The sequence below is a fragment of the Bos javanicus genome, chromosome 3, assembly GCF_032452875.1.
Source record: "Bos javanicus breed banteng chromosome 3, ARS-OSU_banteng_1.0, whole genome shotgun sequence".
NCBI lineage: Eukaryota > Metazoa > Chordata > Mammalia > Artiodactyla > Bovidae > Bos > Bos javanicus.
In genome coordinates this window covers 120,907,959-120,925,403 of record NC_083870.1, presented here as the reverse complement: position 1 = coordinate 120,925,403, position 17,445 = coordinate 120,907,959, and the positions used below count along the sequence as shown (strand labels likewise).

The following is a 17,445-nucleotide window of genomic DNA, read 5'->3' as shown; positions in this document are numbered from 1 at the left end:
CTTCCAATGAGCACCCAGGACTGATCTCCTTTAGGATGGACTGATTGGATCTCCTTGCAGTCCAAGGGACTCTCAAGAGCCTTCTCCAACACCACATTTCAAAAGCATCAATTCTTCAGCTCTCAGCTTTCTTTATAGTCTAACTCTCACCTCCATGCACGAATACTGGAAAAACTATAGCCTTGACTAGATGGATCTTTGTTGATAAAGTAATGTTTCTGCTTTTTAATAATGCTGTCTAGGTTAGTCATAACTTTCCTTCCAAGGAGTAAGCATCTTTTAATTTCATGGCTGCAATCACCATCTGTAGTGATTTTGGAGCCCAAAAAATAAAGTCTGACACTGTTTTCACTGTTTCCCCATCTATTTCCCATGAAGTGATGGGACAGGATGCCATGATCTTAGTTTTCTGAATGTTGAGCTTTAAGCCAACTTTTCTACTCTCCTCTTGCACTTTCATCAAGAGGCTCTTTAGTTCTTCATCACTTTGTGCCATAAGGGTGGTGTCATCTGCATATCTGAGGTTATTGATATTTCTCCCAGCAATCTTGATTCCAGCCTGTGCTTCCTTCAGCCCAGCGTTTCTCATGATGTACTCTGCATATAAGTTAAATAAGCAGGGTGACAATATACAGCCTTGACGTACTCCTTTTCCTATTTGGAACCAGTCTGTTGCTCCATGTCCAGTTCTAACTGTTGATTCCTGACCTGCATACAAGTTTCTCAAGGGCAGGGCAGGTGGTCTGGAATTCCCATCTCCTTCAGAATTTTCCACAGTTTATTGTGATTCACACAGTCCAAGGCTTTGGCATGCAGATAGTGGAGTGCAGTTTATTATACCGGCAGGCCCAAGGCAGAGTCTCCTCTTAGCCAAGGACCCCAACTGACTTTTGTGAAAACCTTATATACCTTAAGTGTACTCATCCCCAAATTCCTTAAACCTAGCCTGGAAAGTGTTAAAGGGAGATACAGTCAGGTTACAGCCATGAATCATAATCAGAAGAGTCAGCTGGTTAGACATGGTAGCCTACACCAATGGGTGCCATAAAGCTTACAAAGGTGACTGACTATATAGGGGATTATTACAAGCCTTTTGGCAATGGGAAATCTTGGTATGGAATCTCATGTTTGTCAGTCTGGGAGGCCAGTTCGGCCAAAGGCATCTTATCCCCATGGCTACCAGGCACATAGTCCTGAGAGAGAAGACTCTTGAGAGTCCCTTGGACTGCAAGGAGATCCGACCAGTCCATCCTAAAGGAAATCAGTCCTGAATATCCATTGGAAGGACTGATGCTGAAGCTGAAACTCCAATACTTTAGCCACCTGATGGGAAGAGCTGAATCATTTGAAAAGACCCTGATGCTCGGAAACATTGAGGGCAGGAGGGGATGACAGAGGATGAGATGGTTGGATGGTATCTCTAATTTTCTTGAAGAGATCTTTAGTCTTTCCCATTCTGTTGTTTTCCTCTATTTCTTTGCATTGATCGCTGAAGAAGTCTTTCTTATCTCTTCTTGCTATTCTTTGGAACTCTGCATTCAGATGCTTATATCTTTCCTTTTCTCCTTTGCTTTTCACTTCTCTTCTTTTCACAGCTATTTGTAAGGCCTCCCCAGACAGCCATTTTGCTTTTTTGCATTTCTTTTCCATGGGGATGGTCTTGATCCCTGTCTCCTGTACAATGTCATGAACCTCATTCCATAGTTCATCAGGCACTCTGTCTATCAGATCTAGGCCCTTAAATCTATTTCTCACTTCCACTGTATAATCATAAGGGATTTGATTTAGGTCATGCCTGAATGGTCTAGTGGTTTTCCCTACTTTCTTCAATTTAAGTCTGAACTTCGCAAAAAGGAGTTCATGATCTGAGCCACAGTCAGCTCCCGGTCTTGTTTTTGCTGACTGTATAGAGCTTCTCCATCTTTGGCTGCAAAGAATATAATCAATCTGATTTCGGTGTTGACCATCTGGTGATGTCCATGTATAGAGTCTTCTCTTGTGTTGTTGGAAGAGGGTGTTTGTTATGACCAGTGCATTTTCTTGGCAAAATTCTATTAGCCTTTGCCCTGCTTCATTCCATATTCCAAGGCCAAATTTGCCTGTTACTCCAGGTGTTTCTTGACTTCCTACTTTTGCATTCCAGTCCCCTATAATGAAAGGACATCTTTTTTGGGTGTTAGTTCTAAAAGGTCTTGTAGGTCTTCATAAAACCATTCAACTTCAGCTTCTTCAGCGTTACTGGTTGGGGCATAGACTTGGATTACTGTGATACTGAATGGTTTGCCTTGGAAATGAACAAAGATCATTCTCTCATTTTTGAGATTACATCCAAGTACTGCATTTCAGACTCTTTTGTTGATCATGATGGCTACTCCATTTCTTCTGAGGGATTCCTGCCCTCAGTAGTAAATATAATGGTCATCTGAGTTAAATTCACCCATTCTAGTCCATTTTAGTTCGCTGATTCCTAGAATGTCAACACTCACTCTTGCCATCTCTTGTTTGACCACTTACAATTTGCCTTGATTCATGGACCTGACATTCCAGGTTCCTATGCAATATTGCTCTTTACAGCATCGGACCTTGCTTCTATCACCAGTCACATCCACAGCTGGGTATTCTTTTTGCTTTGGCTTCATCCCTTCATTCTTTCTGGAGTTATTTCTCCACTCATCTCCAGTAGCATATTGGGCACCTACTGACCTGGGGAGTTTCTCTTTCAGTATCCTATCATTTTGCCTTTTCATACTGTTCATGGGGTTCTCAAGGCAAGAATACTGAAGTGGTTTGCCATTCCCTTCTCCAGTGGACCACATTCTGTCAGATCTCTCCACCATGACCCGCCCATCTTGGGTTGCCCCACGGGCGTGGCTTAGTTTCATTGAGTTAGACAAGGCTGTGGTCCTAGTGTGATTAGATTGACTAGTTTTCTGTGAGTATGGTTTCAGTGTGTCTGCCTTCTGATGCCCTCTTGCAACACCTATCGTCTTACTTGGGTTTCTCTTACCTTGGGCGTGGGGTATCTCTTCACCGCTGCTCCAGTCAAGCGCAGCCGCTGCTCCTTACCTTGGATGAGGGGTATCTCCTCACCGCCGCCCTTCCTGACCTTCAACGTGGGATAGCTCCTCTAGGCCCTTCTGCGCCCGCGCAGCCACGGCTCCTTGGACGTGGGGTTGCTCCTCCCGGCCGCTGCCCCTGGCCTTGGGCGTGGGGGCATGGGGTAGCTCCTCCCGGCCGCTGCCCCTGACCTCGGATATGGGGTAGCTCCTCCTGGCCGCTGCTCCTGACCTCGGACGTGGGGTAATTCCTCTTGGCCGCCACCCTTCGGGCATGGGGGCCTCCCGGCTTCTGCCCCTGACCTCGGATGCGGGGTAGCTCCTCACGGCCGCGCTTAGTGCGCCGGTCACAGCCGCCAAACATTTCCATAAGAAAAACGCATTGGTTAGCTCAAGGTTTGAGAAAAGTTAAGTTCAGACGAACCAGGTGTCCTCAACAGAGAAGGGAAAGGAGTCTGCCACTTGCAGTTCATTTGTTCCTGCTGCTTTGGGACCTCTGACCGTCCTACCGAGGCTGCTAACACTCTCAGTTTTTACCATTAGCGCCACCTGGCAAGCTCTCTTCATTAACAGCTCAATACAAATAAAATAAAATCACTTTCAAATAGCAAGTGATTCTTCTTGTTGATTTTCCTCCAGTCAGAGATTCTGGGACTCAGCAACCTTTAATTTGTGGATTTTCCATCGTCAACATGTGCTTTCAAATGCAGGCATGTTCCTTGGGCTTATTTCACTCCATTGTAAAGGGGAAATGTATGGCACATCACGGGGTGTCTTTTCATAGCCTGAGTGTTTTCACGAAAAATATCCCTTCCACACTGCATTTACTTGCTGGGAACCGCTTCCATGTGAATCATCTGTCCTTAGGGCTCCAGACAATGCGGGCCTTTTAGAAGCTGCAGGTGGGGTATCAGAAAGAACTCCCCTTCGGAGCGGAGCCCTTGGTCCAGTGTCGGTGACTGTGCAGGGAGGCGGGCACGGGTGCGCCCACTGTCCCTTCCCTGCACATGCCCTCTGGCTGGTCCTGGGACAGGACCGGTGTCCTGGCCACTCCTGCTACAAGCTCGCCTGCCTCTGCCCACATCAGGAGCACAGGCCTCCTGAGACCACCCATGCTAACAACCCATCTATTGTTGCTGGAGTCAGAGAACACGTTTGCCTGTGCATGCGCTTATGCCGCTTTTTATCCAAGCCCCCCTGGTATAATTTGAAACTAAAGCCTAGAAAGAGGCAGACTTGTCTGGAACACAGTATGTGAGCAGAAGCCAGTAGGAAAGTGAGGACCCCAGCTCCCTAAGCCAGTTCGCAGTCCTATCCATCATGCTTGGTTTGGAAGTGAGACCCTAAGTTCCTGGTGAACTCTACCAACCTGGCCCCACTTGGGCCATTATTCTCTCTGCATTTTCATGCTCACACAAGCAGGCACAAACAGAAATAGGGTCCATAGTGGGGACGATGTGAGATGGTAAAGGAGGAGAACACAGTGTCAGGGCTGGGAGAGCAGGAAGGGCTGGAGGCAGCTCCGCCATGGAGCAGGGGCCTCCACACCCCGCTCCTGGCAACGGGCACTGCGTTCAGAAGTCCAAAGAGTGAGGGGGATTCTCCACGTTCCCTGAGTTCTGCCTGGGTATGGGCCCTCTCCTCAGTGTTCTCCAGTGAACGCGATCTCAGCCCCACAGTCCACTTTTCTGGGCTGTTAAAACCAGGCTGAGCACACACCCCATTCCCCAGTATAGACGGTGCTACAGGACAGAGGGACTTACTTTCCTTTCCTGAACATTGTGTGCTTGCTGTTGGACCCCCCAAGCGTTCACTCAGTATGCTTGGGAAATCTGTCGACCTTGGTTCTCCACCATTGACCCCTGTGTCTGAGAGCTTGGAAAAATGCTTTCCACTCACAGAGGTCCCTCAGAGGAGAGAGGAGCTGAAGGAACAAGGGCTTGTGGTGAGCAGGAGAGGGCTCAGTTGTGGACCCAGAGTCAGGGTTCCAGAAAGAAGACCAGCCCTAACCGGATTCCAGAGGTTCTAATTTGAAAGTAGGAGGAAATTATTGCTCTGTCTGAGCCGAGGATGCAACATGAACGAACTAAACACCAAAGAGAGGAGAGGAAATGAAAAATGAGAAGGAGATTCCTGGGTCTTTCCACAGCCTGCCTGAAGTACACTTTCACTTCTGGAACTCTGGAGAGCCTCCGCCTTGAAGACCTGAAAGAAGGTTCGGGTTAGTCCTGCAATGCTAGCGCGGGCCACCAGGAGGCACCCGGTCGGGGTTGCTGGCTGAGCTTTGCAGGAGCAACTGGAGAGAGAAAAAGGATGGTGGAGGTCATTCTGGCCATGCTCCCGCCTCAGAAACAGCACGCGCTTCCTAGTAAGAGTGATCATCTCAAGAGACCGACCTGGACAGAAGAGGAAGGGGAGCCCCAGGATCTTCACGTTTATTTACTCTGCCCCCAGGCTGTGAGTACTCACTCTATGCCAGGTGAGTCAGTGGTACAGAGAACAGTGCTGAAAATGACCAGCGGCCCGTCCTTTCAAGGAGCTCTCGGTTTGGAGTGAAGAAAGAGAAAAGTATGGAAGCCAGACAAGGGAAGGAAAAGAACAAGTGCTCTACTGAAAATAAAAAAGGGCGTTGTGAGGGAGGGCTTGGAGTCACTGGTCAAGAGGGTCTAAAAGGCCTTGCTGCGGTGACCAGGATGAAGGAAGGAGCTGGGCCTGCACAATTCTAGGAGAAGCACGTCTGAAAGCAGGCAGCCCTTACACAGAAACATGAAGGCAGAAGTGAGCTGCCCAGGTGAGGCTAGGAATGTGAGCGTTGCCTCTGGAGGGAGGCTGGTAGGAGATGGTGGTGAGTGGTGAAGTCAGTTCCTGGTTCCTGGTAGACGGTGCTTTCTGTTCCTCTCTGGCAGCATTACTCCAAGACTGCACTAATAAACTTTGCCTATTAAACTCCTCACAGTCTGTGAGCTAGAAATGGCTTATGTGGGCGTTTCTGCCTCAAAGTCTCTCTGCTGCTGTGGCGGAGAACTCAGCTTATATTATTTTGGGGCTTCAAAATCATTGCAGATGGTGACTGTAGCCATGAAATTAAAAGATGCTTGCTCCCTGGAATAAAAGGTATGACTAACCAACTCAGCATATGAAAAAGCAGACACAATACTTTGCCAACAAAGGTACTTTTAGTTAAGGCTATGGTTTGCCCAATAGGCATGTATGAAAGAGAGAAATGGACTATAAAGAAAGCTGAGTGCCTAGGAACTGATGCTTGTGAACTGTGTTGTTGGAGAAGACTATTGAGAGTACCCTGGCTGCAAAGAGATCAAGCCAGTCCTTCATAAAGGAAATCAGGGCTGGATGTTCACTGGAAGCACTGATACTGAAGGTGAAACTCCACTAAGTTGGACATCTGATGAAAAGAACTGACTCATTTGAAAAGACCCTGATGTTGAGAAAAATTGAAGGCAGGAAAAGAAGGAGACAACACAGGATGAGATGGCAGGATGGTACCACCAACACAAAGGATATTAGACACACTAAATTCTGAGACTACATATTGGATATGGAAGCCTGGCAAGTTGTAGTACATGGGGTTGCAAAAAGAGGAATACGAGTTACCTACTGAACTGAAATGAAATGAAAGAATTTCCCTCCTGGAGGAGGATGACTGTTGCTTTCCTTCTCGGTGTGTGACGTGTGTTTGTTTGCTCTCCCGTCCTGGACATTATGCTTGCCTTCCAGGACTATGGGGGTTTGACCGTCCACAGGTTTACCATAGCTGGAGTGTTGATTCCGTTGGTCCTTACTAGGAAAGAAGGGCCCTGACCCCGCTTTCTTCCTTAGCCTATTGCACCCCTCCCACCTCCCGCTCCCCCATCCCATCCTAGGAGCCTACCGCTTTGTGCTTTATGATCCAAGTGCTCACACCCTTGCTGTCCCCTTACCTCCTTCCCATGGCACAGAGAAGCGAGATCAGCCAGGATTTTTCTCTCTTTTGCACGGATTTCGCCCAGCATAAGGCCACCTTCCCTTTCCCTCTGCCACGCCACCCCAATCGACATTCTTCTCCTTTTTCTCCTCCTCCTCCTCTTCCTCCTCCTCGTCCTCCTCCTCCTTCTTCAGAGGGTGTGCATGGGGCAACAGTAAGTCCATTTGAGACGATGGGGCGGAGGAAGATGCGTGGTGATGATGAGGGCGGACTGTGGGTGGCTCCGCTTCCTCGCGCAGGGCACGCTTGTTCGCTTGTTCGTGTTCTCGGGGGAAGATACTGCTCATCATTCTTTGTCCTCTCTACGTGCGGAGGGCATGGTGCGGCGTAGGTAGCCATGCGGGGGAAACAAGCCATCGGAACGTTCTCTGTTCCTTGCCACGCCGACTAGCGCAGTCAGGAGCCAGAGTTGGCCCTCGAGGTCGGAGATGTTACATCGCAAATTCCCGGTCTGCCAAAGTTTGATGAGGGTTTGGGGTTTGAAGCCATCAGCCAAGCCAAAGAAAGAAAACGCAAGAGGTGGTCGATAAGGGGCCTCAGGTGCCCCTCCTGCGGGTCACGGGCCCATGAGGCAGTCGAGAAAGCAGCTAGGGGAGGACAGCTTCCCCACCGCCCCAGGCACTTTGGAGGCCGGCCGCATCTCCTCGCGTCCAGAGGCGTTTGCCCGGGGCCCAGCTGGATGAGACTGCCAGACAGGACGGGCAGAGTCGGAAGTCCAGTTGTCTTGCTATCACAATCTAGGGTAGGCTCGGGTCTTTCCTCAGTGCGGGGAGGACCTTTGCTTTCAGAAATGAACGTGGCGCGACATATCTCCACTTAGGCACCAGTGCGATGCTGGTGGAGAAGTTTCTTTGGGACTGGTTGGGTTGCCTTTCTCCCCTTGGCCTTCGTGTTGGTGCTGGTGGTGCTGGTGGTGCTGGTGGCGGTGCTCATGGCCTTGTGGATCGCTTCTCCTGTTTGGCACTTGGAGCTTCTCCAGCGTACTCCTTGCACCGGACATGGAGCCCCAGGGATCTTTGCGGACGAGCGTCGTGCCGGGGACGCGCGCATCCCCGCCTCATTCCTGCCGGACCCTCCGCCAAGTAGCACGAGGCCTCCCAAGGACAGACACCCATAAAGGCTGCTTGCCCGTCTTCTCCCCGGACGCCTCTCGACGTCTGGGGCATTTTCGAGAGCCTGACCGGCCGGAAGGAGACGGTTCATGGACCTGCACCCGCTCTTCCCTGCCCCCCGAAGGGCTCCCGAGATCTTCTCCTTGCTCGGCTGGCTGTGAGCGCTCTGTGAGGCGTCTCCAGGCCGCGTCACTCACCCGAGGCCAGCGGTGCGGCCAGGGAACGGAGACGGGGAACGAAAGGCAAACCCACACCCAAAGTCCCATCCCGAGAGGACTCTCCCACCCTCGCCGAAGTGGGAGGCCCTCGGACCGTGCCCAGGCCCGCTCATGCACCCCATCACCCCATCCTCTCCAGCGACTTCCCAGCAGAGCCAGCCCTCCAGAGCTCAGCCGCTCAGGCACGAGCCCGTCCCAAGTGAACACCGAGACCCCGGGCACACTCCAGGCCCCGCTTTTTCCCAGGAGGCTGCAGCACGCACACGGCCGAGAGGAACTCGCTCCTCGTCGAACTCTTGGTGCGTCACACAGGGCGTGCCCCACACAGCGTGTGCCTGGGCGTCTGCACGCATGTGCGTCAGAGCCGACCTACCGCCACAGCCCCAGAGACGGCCGCGGCTTCTTGTTCTTCCCCTTGGTGGCTCTGGCCCTCCCGCTGGCACAAGGGCCGTTGCCGACGTTCCTCGGCCCCGGAGGCGGGGTGTCCGTGCTGGGACGGTCGAGCCGCTCGTGCTCCTGTCGGGGCGGCGTGCGGTTTCTCCCTCCTCCGTGTTTGGACTGGTGAATCACGACTGCGCCGGCCGGCGGGGCAGACTGGACCTTCCGCAGCTCCAAGGCCGCCTTCGGTCGGCTGTGTTCTTGCAGGCGTCTCCACTGCTCTAAGCTCATCCCTTCGACCGCTGTGTCCCCCGGGGACTCCTCCGGCCCAGGAGCTCTGCCGCTGGCGTCTCCTGCAGGCTGCCCGGGGTCTGTGGGGTCAGCCCCGACGGGGGCCGCTGCCCCTCCCCCAGCGCCCCCTTCCCACGCACCCTCCCGGGCGTAGAACAGGACGTAGGCGCTCTGGCTCAGGGCAGCGGTCTCGTCACAGGCGGTCACCTTGGCATCGTCCATCTTATACCATTGGCCGTTGCCCGCTCGGACGTAACAGAAGTAGTGTCCTCGCTCACAGCTCCACCCGGAGTGCACCAGCACGGCATAGAGCACGTAGCCCAGTGGCCCTGCCTTCCGCTCGGACGTGTAGGGCTGCAGGTCCAGGCACTGGGGATAGCGCACCTCCTGAGCCCTTTTGGCCCCGCTCACCGGTGTGAACCGCTTCAGCACCAGCACCAGGACCTGGGAGGTGCTGTGCAAAGTCAACCTCTTGGTGGCAGGCACCTTCCGGAGACAGACGCCACAGTCATAGGCATTGTCCGCGTCCAGCTTCTCGGGCTTCACCAGCTCTCTCAGCGCTTGCTCCACACTCTGAGCCGCCGTGATATCCAGGCTGATGTCCAGATAAGGGTTGAACGTGTCCGAGACACCGAGGCAGCGGAGACACTGGATCTGAGACCTCCAGGTCCCGCCGAAGATCTGACGGATGACGGTGGTGTCCTCGGAGGCATGGCCCGACGGCTGGGATGCACTCAAGCACCCTTGCTGCATGGCATTCAGAGTGAACATCAGAAACTCGTGGGCATCTTCCTGTTGGTGTCTGTGGAAACCCGCCAGCAGGTCCTTGCGGGGCCGGATCACCTCTCCCGCGTGAAGGAGGGCTCGGGTCACGTGAGCTCGCATGGCACAGAGCGTGCAGGCGCTGCGGGCCGCACAGAGGGTGGCGTGCTGCTAGGACACCATCCAGCGGGCCAGGGGCGGCGTGTGGCTCAGACACTGCAGCGCCGCATTCACGTAGCAGGTGTTCCCCAGGTTCTGAAGCCCAGCCCCCACCCCCCACGGCCCCTTCCAACTCAGGGCGCCTTTCTGGCCAGGCGTCAGCCCTGCTGACCCAGGAGCCAAGTCACCGCGCTGGGGTCGCCCAAGCGCCAGCAACGGCCCCTCAGGGACAGAGGGTCCCCAAAGGGCATCCGCACCAGCGGCGCTGGGCCCACAACCTTGCCCTCCGGGGAAGACGTCGAAGGGAGACGGACACACACCTCCCCCGTGCTCAGAAGCAGCCCCCGGGGCTCTGCACACAAGGCCCACGAGGCTTTCCATCTCCTACCTGCAGCTGCACGCCGACGCCTCCTTCCCTCAGACATCCGGCTCCAAAATATGGGCCTGGGCCCCGCCCCCTCGGGCCTCTGGGGGCTTTCCCACAGCCCCGCCCCCGCACGTGCAAGCTCCTCATTGGCTGAGGCGGCCGAGGGCCTGCCCACTCCCACTCCCGCCATCCAACAGCCCACACTTTGCTAGGGGAATTCCCCTTGAGGAGCCCCCCCCCCACACACACACACACACACGCACTTCCAACCTGGCCCCCTGGAGCAAAGGGCTCAGGATACAAATGATTTGGGGGCATTGGGCCTTCCAGCCTTGCACGCTAGAGATTCACTGCTGGGCTTCCAAGTTTAGCACACAAATGTGGGCTGGAGAGCAGTTCCGTGGGCTCACCATTCACATCTTAACACACTTGTGAAAACATATGTCTGCCCACCTATCCGCTCCGCTTTAGGGGTCTCCCCACCCCAGACCCCTGCCTAAGGACAACCCCTCCCCAGACAACAATAAACCCTTGCCTCAACATTGCTCTCCAGTGAGGTCCTCCCCAATTTCTATGCGTTCTCACTGGACACTCTTCTAGCGTTCAGGGTCCTCCACCGAATGATGCCGGCAGAGAGGCACATATGCTTTTCTCCCTTCAGGGCCGTTGATGAAGGCCCAAAACAAGCTCATTTAGAAAGGCATAGGCGTGCTCGCTTCGGCAGCACATATACTAAAATTGGAACGACACAGAGAAGATTAGCATGGCCCCTGCGCAAGGATGACACGCAAATTCGTGAAGCGTTCCATATTTTTAAGAAAGCTGTGGTACATATACACAATGGAGTATTACTCAGCCATTAAAAAGAATACATTTGAATCAGTTCTAATGAGGTGGATGAAACTGGAGCCTATTATACAGAGTGAAGTAAGCCAGAAGGAAAAACATAAATACAGTATACTAACGCATATATATGGAATTTAGAAAGAGGGTAACAATAACCCGGTGTACGAGACAGCAAAAGAGACACTGATGTATAGAACAGTCTTATGGATTCTGTGGGAGAGGGAGAGGGTGGGAAGATTTGGGAGAATGGCAATGAAACATGTAAAATATCATGTAGGAAACGAGTTGCCAGTCCAGGTTCGATGCACGATACTGGATGCTTGGGGCTGGTGCACTAGGACGGCCCAGAGGGATGGTATGGGGAGGGAGGAGGGAGGAGGGTTCGGGATGGGGAACACATGTATACCTGTGGCGGATTCATTTTGATATTTGGCAAAACTAATACAAATATGTAAAGTTTAAAAATAAAATAAAAAAAAAAACAAAGACACACACTGAGATATACATATATCCAAATAGATACAAGAGATCCTATAGCTTTGTTTTCCAAGCTTAGTTATGAATAAAAAATGGTTGGAATAAGAAAAAAAAAAAAAAGCAGAGACATCACTCTGCCAACAAAGGTCCGTCTAGTCAAAGCTATGGTTTTTCCACTAGTCATGTATGGATGTGAGAGTTGGACTATAAAGAAAGCTGAGCACTGAAGAATGGATGCTTTAGAACTGTGGTGTTGGAGAAGATTCTTGAGAGTCCGTTGGACTGCAAGGAGATCCAACCAGTCAATCCTAAAGGAAATCAGTCCTGAATATTCATTGGAAGGACTGATACTGAAGCTGAAACTCAACTCTGGCCACCTGATGCAAAGAATCAACTCATTGGAAAAACCTTGATGCTGGGAAAGATTGAAGGTGGGAGGAGAAAGGGACGACAGAGGATGAGATAGTTGGATGGCATCACTGACTCGATGGACATGAGTTTGAGTAGGCTCTGGGAGTTGGTGATGGACAGGGAAGCCTGACGTACTGCAGTCCATGGGGTTGCAAAGAGTTGGACACGACTGAGTGACTGAAGTGAATAGATTTATAGTATAAATTCAACTGTAATATCTTGACTTGAAATACAGTCATAGCAATGTGCTTTTCACCTGCATTTTTACTTAACGTGAATTCCTGATCTTAGTGAGTAGAAGAAAAATAGCTACCAAATTTATAAAAGGAAAAATTTATATCATATCCTAACCTGTTAAAGATAGCTTGTCAAATGTTTTAATTCATTATATTTATTAAAACTTTCTGTGTAAATGGGCAAAAAAAAAAAAATAGAAAGGCATAGGCTTCCTGCAACTTTGGATTCATTTCTTCAGCTCTTTTTCTCTGTCCCTGTCTTCCTCGCCCCCACCCCCAACCCGCCTTTTTTTTTTTTTACTTTTTTTTTGTTTTTTCCCTTTTACTCTGTTGTTTTTATCATGCTTATATATTATTTTCTTTTTTTGTTTTTGTTGTTTGTCTTTTTAAGATAACTTAAGTAGGCTTATACATTCATCTTCCAAAATTCTCGTACAGATCACCTAGTCCAAAAGTTACAATATTTTCCTTCCTGTTGGTTCAGCCTTCTTCCTGTTGTGTGGGGTCTCTTTCTAGTTGTTATGTTTGTTTTTGCATTTTAAGTTCACCATTTGTTTATGTACAACTTCACACTCCATGTTTCAAGCATTCTGTTTTACCATTTTGTTCAGCCTTCTTAAATTGCACTAGTATCTTTCATTTCACTTCATCACTTTAGTTTAGTTCTTTTCTCCTAGTCCCATTAGACTTTTGTGAATGTTCCATTTCACCAAGTCCCACGTTTAACTTAATTTTAATGAAGATATGTATTTCTGCCTTAAGAAAATATCCATACTTTCTCCACGTCCCTCTCTACCCGACCACCTGCTCCATCCAGGTGTTAATTATAGCCCCACTTTGAGTCCACAGACATCCCAGGCTTTTCTTTATACATAGTCATTATTTTCCCACTATTTTTCTCTTTCCCATCCTCCTGTCTCCCCCCGCCCCATTCTATGTAGCCTTTTTTTATTATGTTCCCTTGTACTAACTGTAAATGTTTCTTTATCATGTTCTAGATTCCCGTTGTCTTTTCCTTTCCTCATTTACTTCCTGTGACATAATTGTTCATCCACATTCACTGCAAGTGACCCAGATGAGTTCTTTTATAGCTCATCCTTTTTGTATGTTCCACAGTATCATCAATGTCTTTTTCCTTCCTATTTCCTTGGCTAATAAACAGTGCTTCCTGTATATTTACTAGTATATTGTGGATTCGTGCCTGTTTCAATTATGGTTTCATTATGATATGCCAGTGTGGGTTAGCCATTTACTTCCAGTTTTTTTTGTTTTGTTTTGTTTTTTGAGGAATATCCATGGCCTTTCTCTAGTGTTCTTTAATTCCACCACAGTGAACACTCTCCCTTTTCCCCACACTGTCCACACATTATTGTGAATTTCTGATGATTTCCGTTGTCTCATGTAGTTTTGCTAAAAGGAGACCTTTATTTTAGCTTCTTCATATTTTATTAGCATCCATATACTTGAAGAGTGTTTTGGTTGTGCCCATCTTTATTAGGCTGTGTGTTCTTACTGAGTTATTTAGCCTCCAAATAGTTTTGCAAGTAATCTCCTTTGTCAGTTGTTGTTGTTGCTTTCATTTTGTTCTTTCTTCTCCTGTTCTGAGGTCTTTTTTCAACCTGGTTTATCTTTACAAAGTTTTTAACTTTATAGGTCTTGTTTTTATTTTCATTTTGTGAGGTAGGATCACAGAGGGTTCTTGCTGTAATAATTAAATAAGATTGCTTGTTATATTTATGTTTCATAAATAAGTTTTTTAAAGTTACGTTATGGTCTTTACAGGGACCTTTGTAATCATTTTGTGTTTTATTTTGTGTGTAGGCACGTGGCTCAGTTTTTTTACATACTGGCCAGTTTTCCCAGCACCACTTAAAAGATGGTCATTAATATCCACTGCTATCCTCTGGCCTCCATCCATTCTTTAATCTGCTTAGCTGTCTTTGAGTGAGCACTCATATTCTTTGGCTGGGGAAGATTAAATCTTGTGAAAAATTGCCCATGACAATTGTTTGAGGTTACATATAATCTTTTCCACAATATTTTATTCTCCCACCCTGGAACATGGAATTTTCCTCTCTCCCTCACAGCTCCTTTGTCCCTAGCTGTATTATTTTGTTATGATTGGTAATGTGATTTGATTCTTAATTGTTTCTCTTCATTAAGGGAAATTTGGAAAAGAAACTTCTGCTGTATTTCTATCCCGGGACATTTTGCTTCATTAACTTAAACATAAATCTGATGGCATCTCAAGGTTTTCTTGCCCCACTGTTTCCTTTTCCAACCTGCATTCATTCTTTTCTTCTGGTTCTTGCTGTAGTTGACTCCAGAAAGGGTGTTGAGATTGTTTGAAGGATCTGTGGCCTCTCTTAAGACTTGATGAGTATGTGTATTTGTGGCTTTGTTCTATATTCTTGTTGAATTTGATCTATTTTCATCCGTGTATTGCCTGTAATATTCTAAATGTTTGGCCACTGGCCAGGACAGATTGTGCCTTGTTTTAGGAGATGTTTCTACCCATGCAGTCTAAAAGCTTTCAAAGTGACCTAAAGAATTCACCTGTGAAGACCAGCCTTTTTCTTTCAGGAGAGTTTCACCACAGTTGTGGGTCTCAGAGCTTGGTAATTTTTGTTACAGTTTCTGAATGTCTTTCATTCTTTGAGGTTGAACTTATTAAACTCATATCCTTTTCTCCTGAAGTTGTCATTTATGTCAAAATAGTCCTTATTCATTGTGATCTTATTGTTTCTGTAATCTTCAACTATAGTTTTGTTTATTTACTTTCTTCATTATTGTCTTTATTTTTTATTACCTTTAACTTTAAATCCTTTTCATTTCTTTCTTTGCTCTGAGCTTTTTTCTGGTTATTGAGATTGCTTTATCTGTTGTTAGGGGCTTTTAGTTTTCCTTTAGTCTGTCTATCATGTATGAATTTCTTTATTCCCCTTTTTTTTTCCAGTAATCTTCATCATTGTTTTTGGTGCTTCTTTTCTATACTTGATACCTTTGCTCACATGTTGGTCAAAAAGATCTTGATACACAATTTTATTAAATTTACTAAGTGACCCCCAAATTGACTTCTGGCAAAGTATGCACCTAATAATTATTCCCATTTGGATGCAATGTACTGAAGACACAATTTACATCCCAGTTTGTGTGAAGGGTTTTTCTGTTTTGATCTTTATTGGTGTAGGTGTTTCTTTTTGAGTTACTCCAGTTTCTCCTTTCTGTCTCTGTAGGTATATGCTTTTGAGTGCATATGTTAAGAATTTTCTTCTTCAACTGAAATGTCATTTAACTTTCAGCATCTTTTGTTATTTTAAATTTAATGTAACAATTTGCCACTCCACCTCTTTTGATTTTCATTGTGTGGGGAAATCTTTCCCTCCTCACTTTTTAATCTTTATATGTTTAGGTCTATACTGGTTTTTATGTAGCAAATAGGGCTTGTGCTTCTTCAGCCAGTCCTACAAAGCTATTTCAAATCCTAAAAGATGATACTGTAAAAGTCCAGCACTCAATATGTCAGCAAATTTGGAAAACTCAGCAGTGGCCACAGGACTGGAAAAGACCAGTTTTCATTCCAACCCCAAAGAAAGGCAATACCAAAGAATGCTCAAACTACCACAGAATTGCACTCATCTCACATGCTAGTAAAGTAATGCTCAAAATTCTCCAAGCCAGGCTTCAACAATATGTGAACCATGAACTTCCAGATATTCAAGCTGGTTTTAGAAAAGGCAGAGGAACCAGAGATCAAATTGCCAACATCCGCTGGATCATAGAAAAAGCAAGAGAGTTCAAAAAAACCCATCTATTTCTGCTTTATTGACTACGTCAACACCTTTGACTGTGTGGATCACAATAAACTGTGGAAAATTCTGAAAGAGACGAAACTACCAGACCACCTGACCTGCCTCTTGAGAAATCTGTATGCAGGTCAGGAAGCATCAGTTAAAAGTGGACATGGAACAACAGACTGGTTCCAAATAGGAAAAAGAGTACGTTAAGGCTGTATATTGTCACCCTGCTTATTTAACTTATATGCAGAGTACATCAGGAGAAACGCCGTGCTGGATGAAGCACGAAGGTCTCCGTGTGACCTGGAGGGGCTCCCGGCTGAGGCCAAATGCCTCCTTGTGGCTGCGGCCCGTGGGGGGCCCACTCACCCCACCCTCAAGGGACCGCGGTGTCTTTGGGAGGTGGCCTGAGGGAGGTGGGAGGAGGGATGGAAGAAGGAGCAGGTTCAGAGTTTAGACACAGAACAGGCATCTGAATTGTGCCGGTGGGTGAGGGGGTGGGGTAGGGGTGGGAGTGGAGGTGGGATTAGACCCTGGTTGGGGCGGGGCCCCGCGGCCCCTTGTGTGCCCCCAGCTCCACTCCGCACCCCTCACCGGGTGCGCCAAGGGCAGGAGGGGCTCACGGTGCCCCAGGAACCTTGGTTCCTCGCGCTCCACCCTCAGTCTGCGGGTCTGCGGGGCGACCTGCGGCGGAGGGCCAGCCCCCTCCCTGAGGACGTCGACCTCCTTCCCAAAGGCCACACCCCCGCAGGTGGCTCTGTCTGCCGCCTGCCTGCTCAGGGCTCCTTGGTGCCAAGGGTGATCACGGCGGCCAGAGTGGTCCTGGAGCCCTGGGTTTTCTGGCAGTGGACACACTGCGACCTCCCTCCTGAGCGCAGCACCACCATCAGCGCTGTGGCGCGGCTCAGCTCAGCTGGTCCTGCGGGGCCTGGGAGCTTTCCAACATCCCGGGAGCTGCATCCAACCTCGCCTGGCTCTCATTTGTCTGGAAGATGTAGCTTTAAACTTTCCCCAAACACAGAACTCCTGGGAAAAAATGTAGAGCAAATAAGGGAAGGACCTGGCCCTGTGGAGACCTGCCTACCCTCGTGGAAACGCGCTTGCCCCAATGTAGACATGCCTGCCCTCCTATAGTCGCTTCTGACCTAGTGTAGACACACCTGCCCCCGTGGAGATAAGCCTGCCCCACTGTAGACACACTGGTTGGTTATCTCAGAGCTACACTCACATGGAGGCCGGCAGACTTGGCTCCAGTCTCCACAGGTGCTTTCTTCCGTTTTGTAAAGAAAATTGATGTAGTATTTAGGACTAGGACTAAATTTTTCTAAATTAAATGCAGAAGTCCTTACCCAT

The 17,445-nt window shown here is 48.8% G+C and overlaps 1 protein-coding gene and 1 non-coding gene across 2 annotated transcripts; one reads left to right on the top strand and one right to left on the bottom strand.

The window, feature by feature from the left end:
* Positions 1-8,692: 8,692 nt before the first annotated feature.
* On the bottom strand, positions 8,693-17,445 carry LOC133245241 (ubiquitin carboxyl-terminal hydrolase 17-like protein 6). The gene is given in 4 exon segments (XM_061413187.1): positions 8,693-10,180; positions 16,396-16,499; positions 16,716-16,877; positions 17,442-17,445. Coding segments are annotated over 4 exon segments (1,713 nt in total). The 3' UTR covers positions 8,693-8,737.
* On the top strand, positions 11,034-11,140 carry LOC133245507 (U6 spliceosomal RNA). Its single transcript, XR_009735753.1, has one exon. It is a non-coding gene; the product is annotated as a U6 spliceosomal RNA (small nuclear RNA).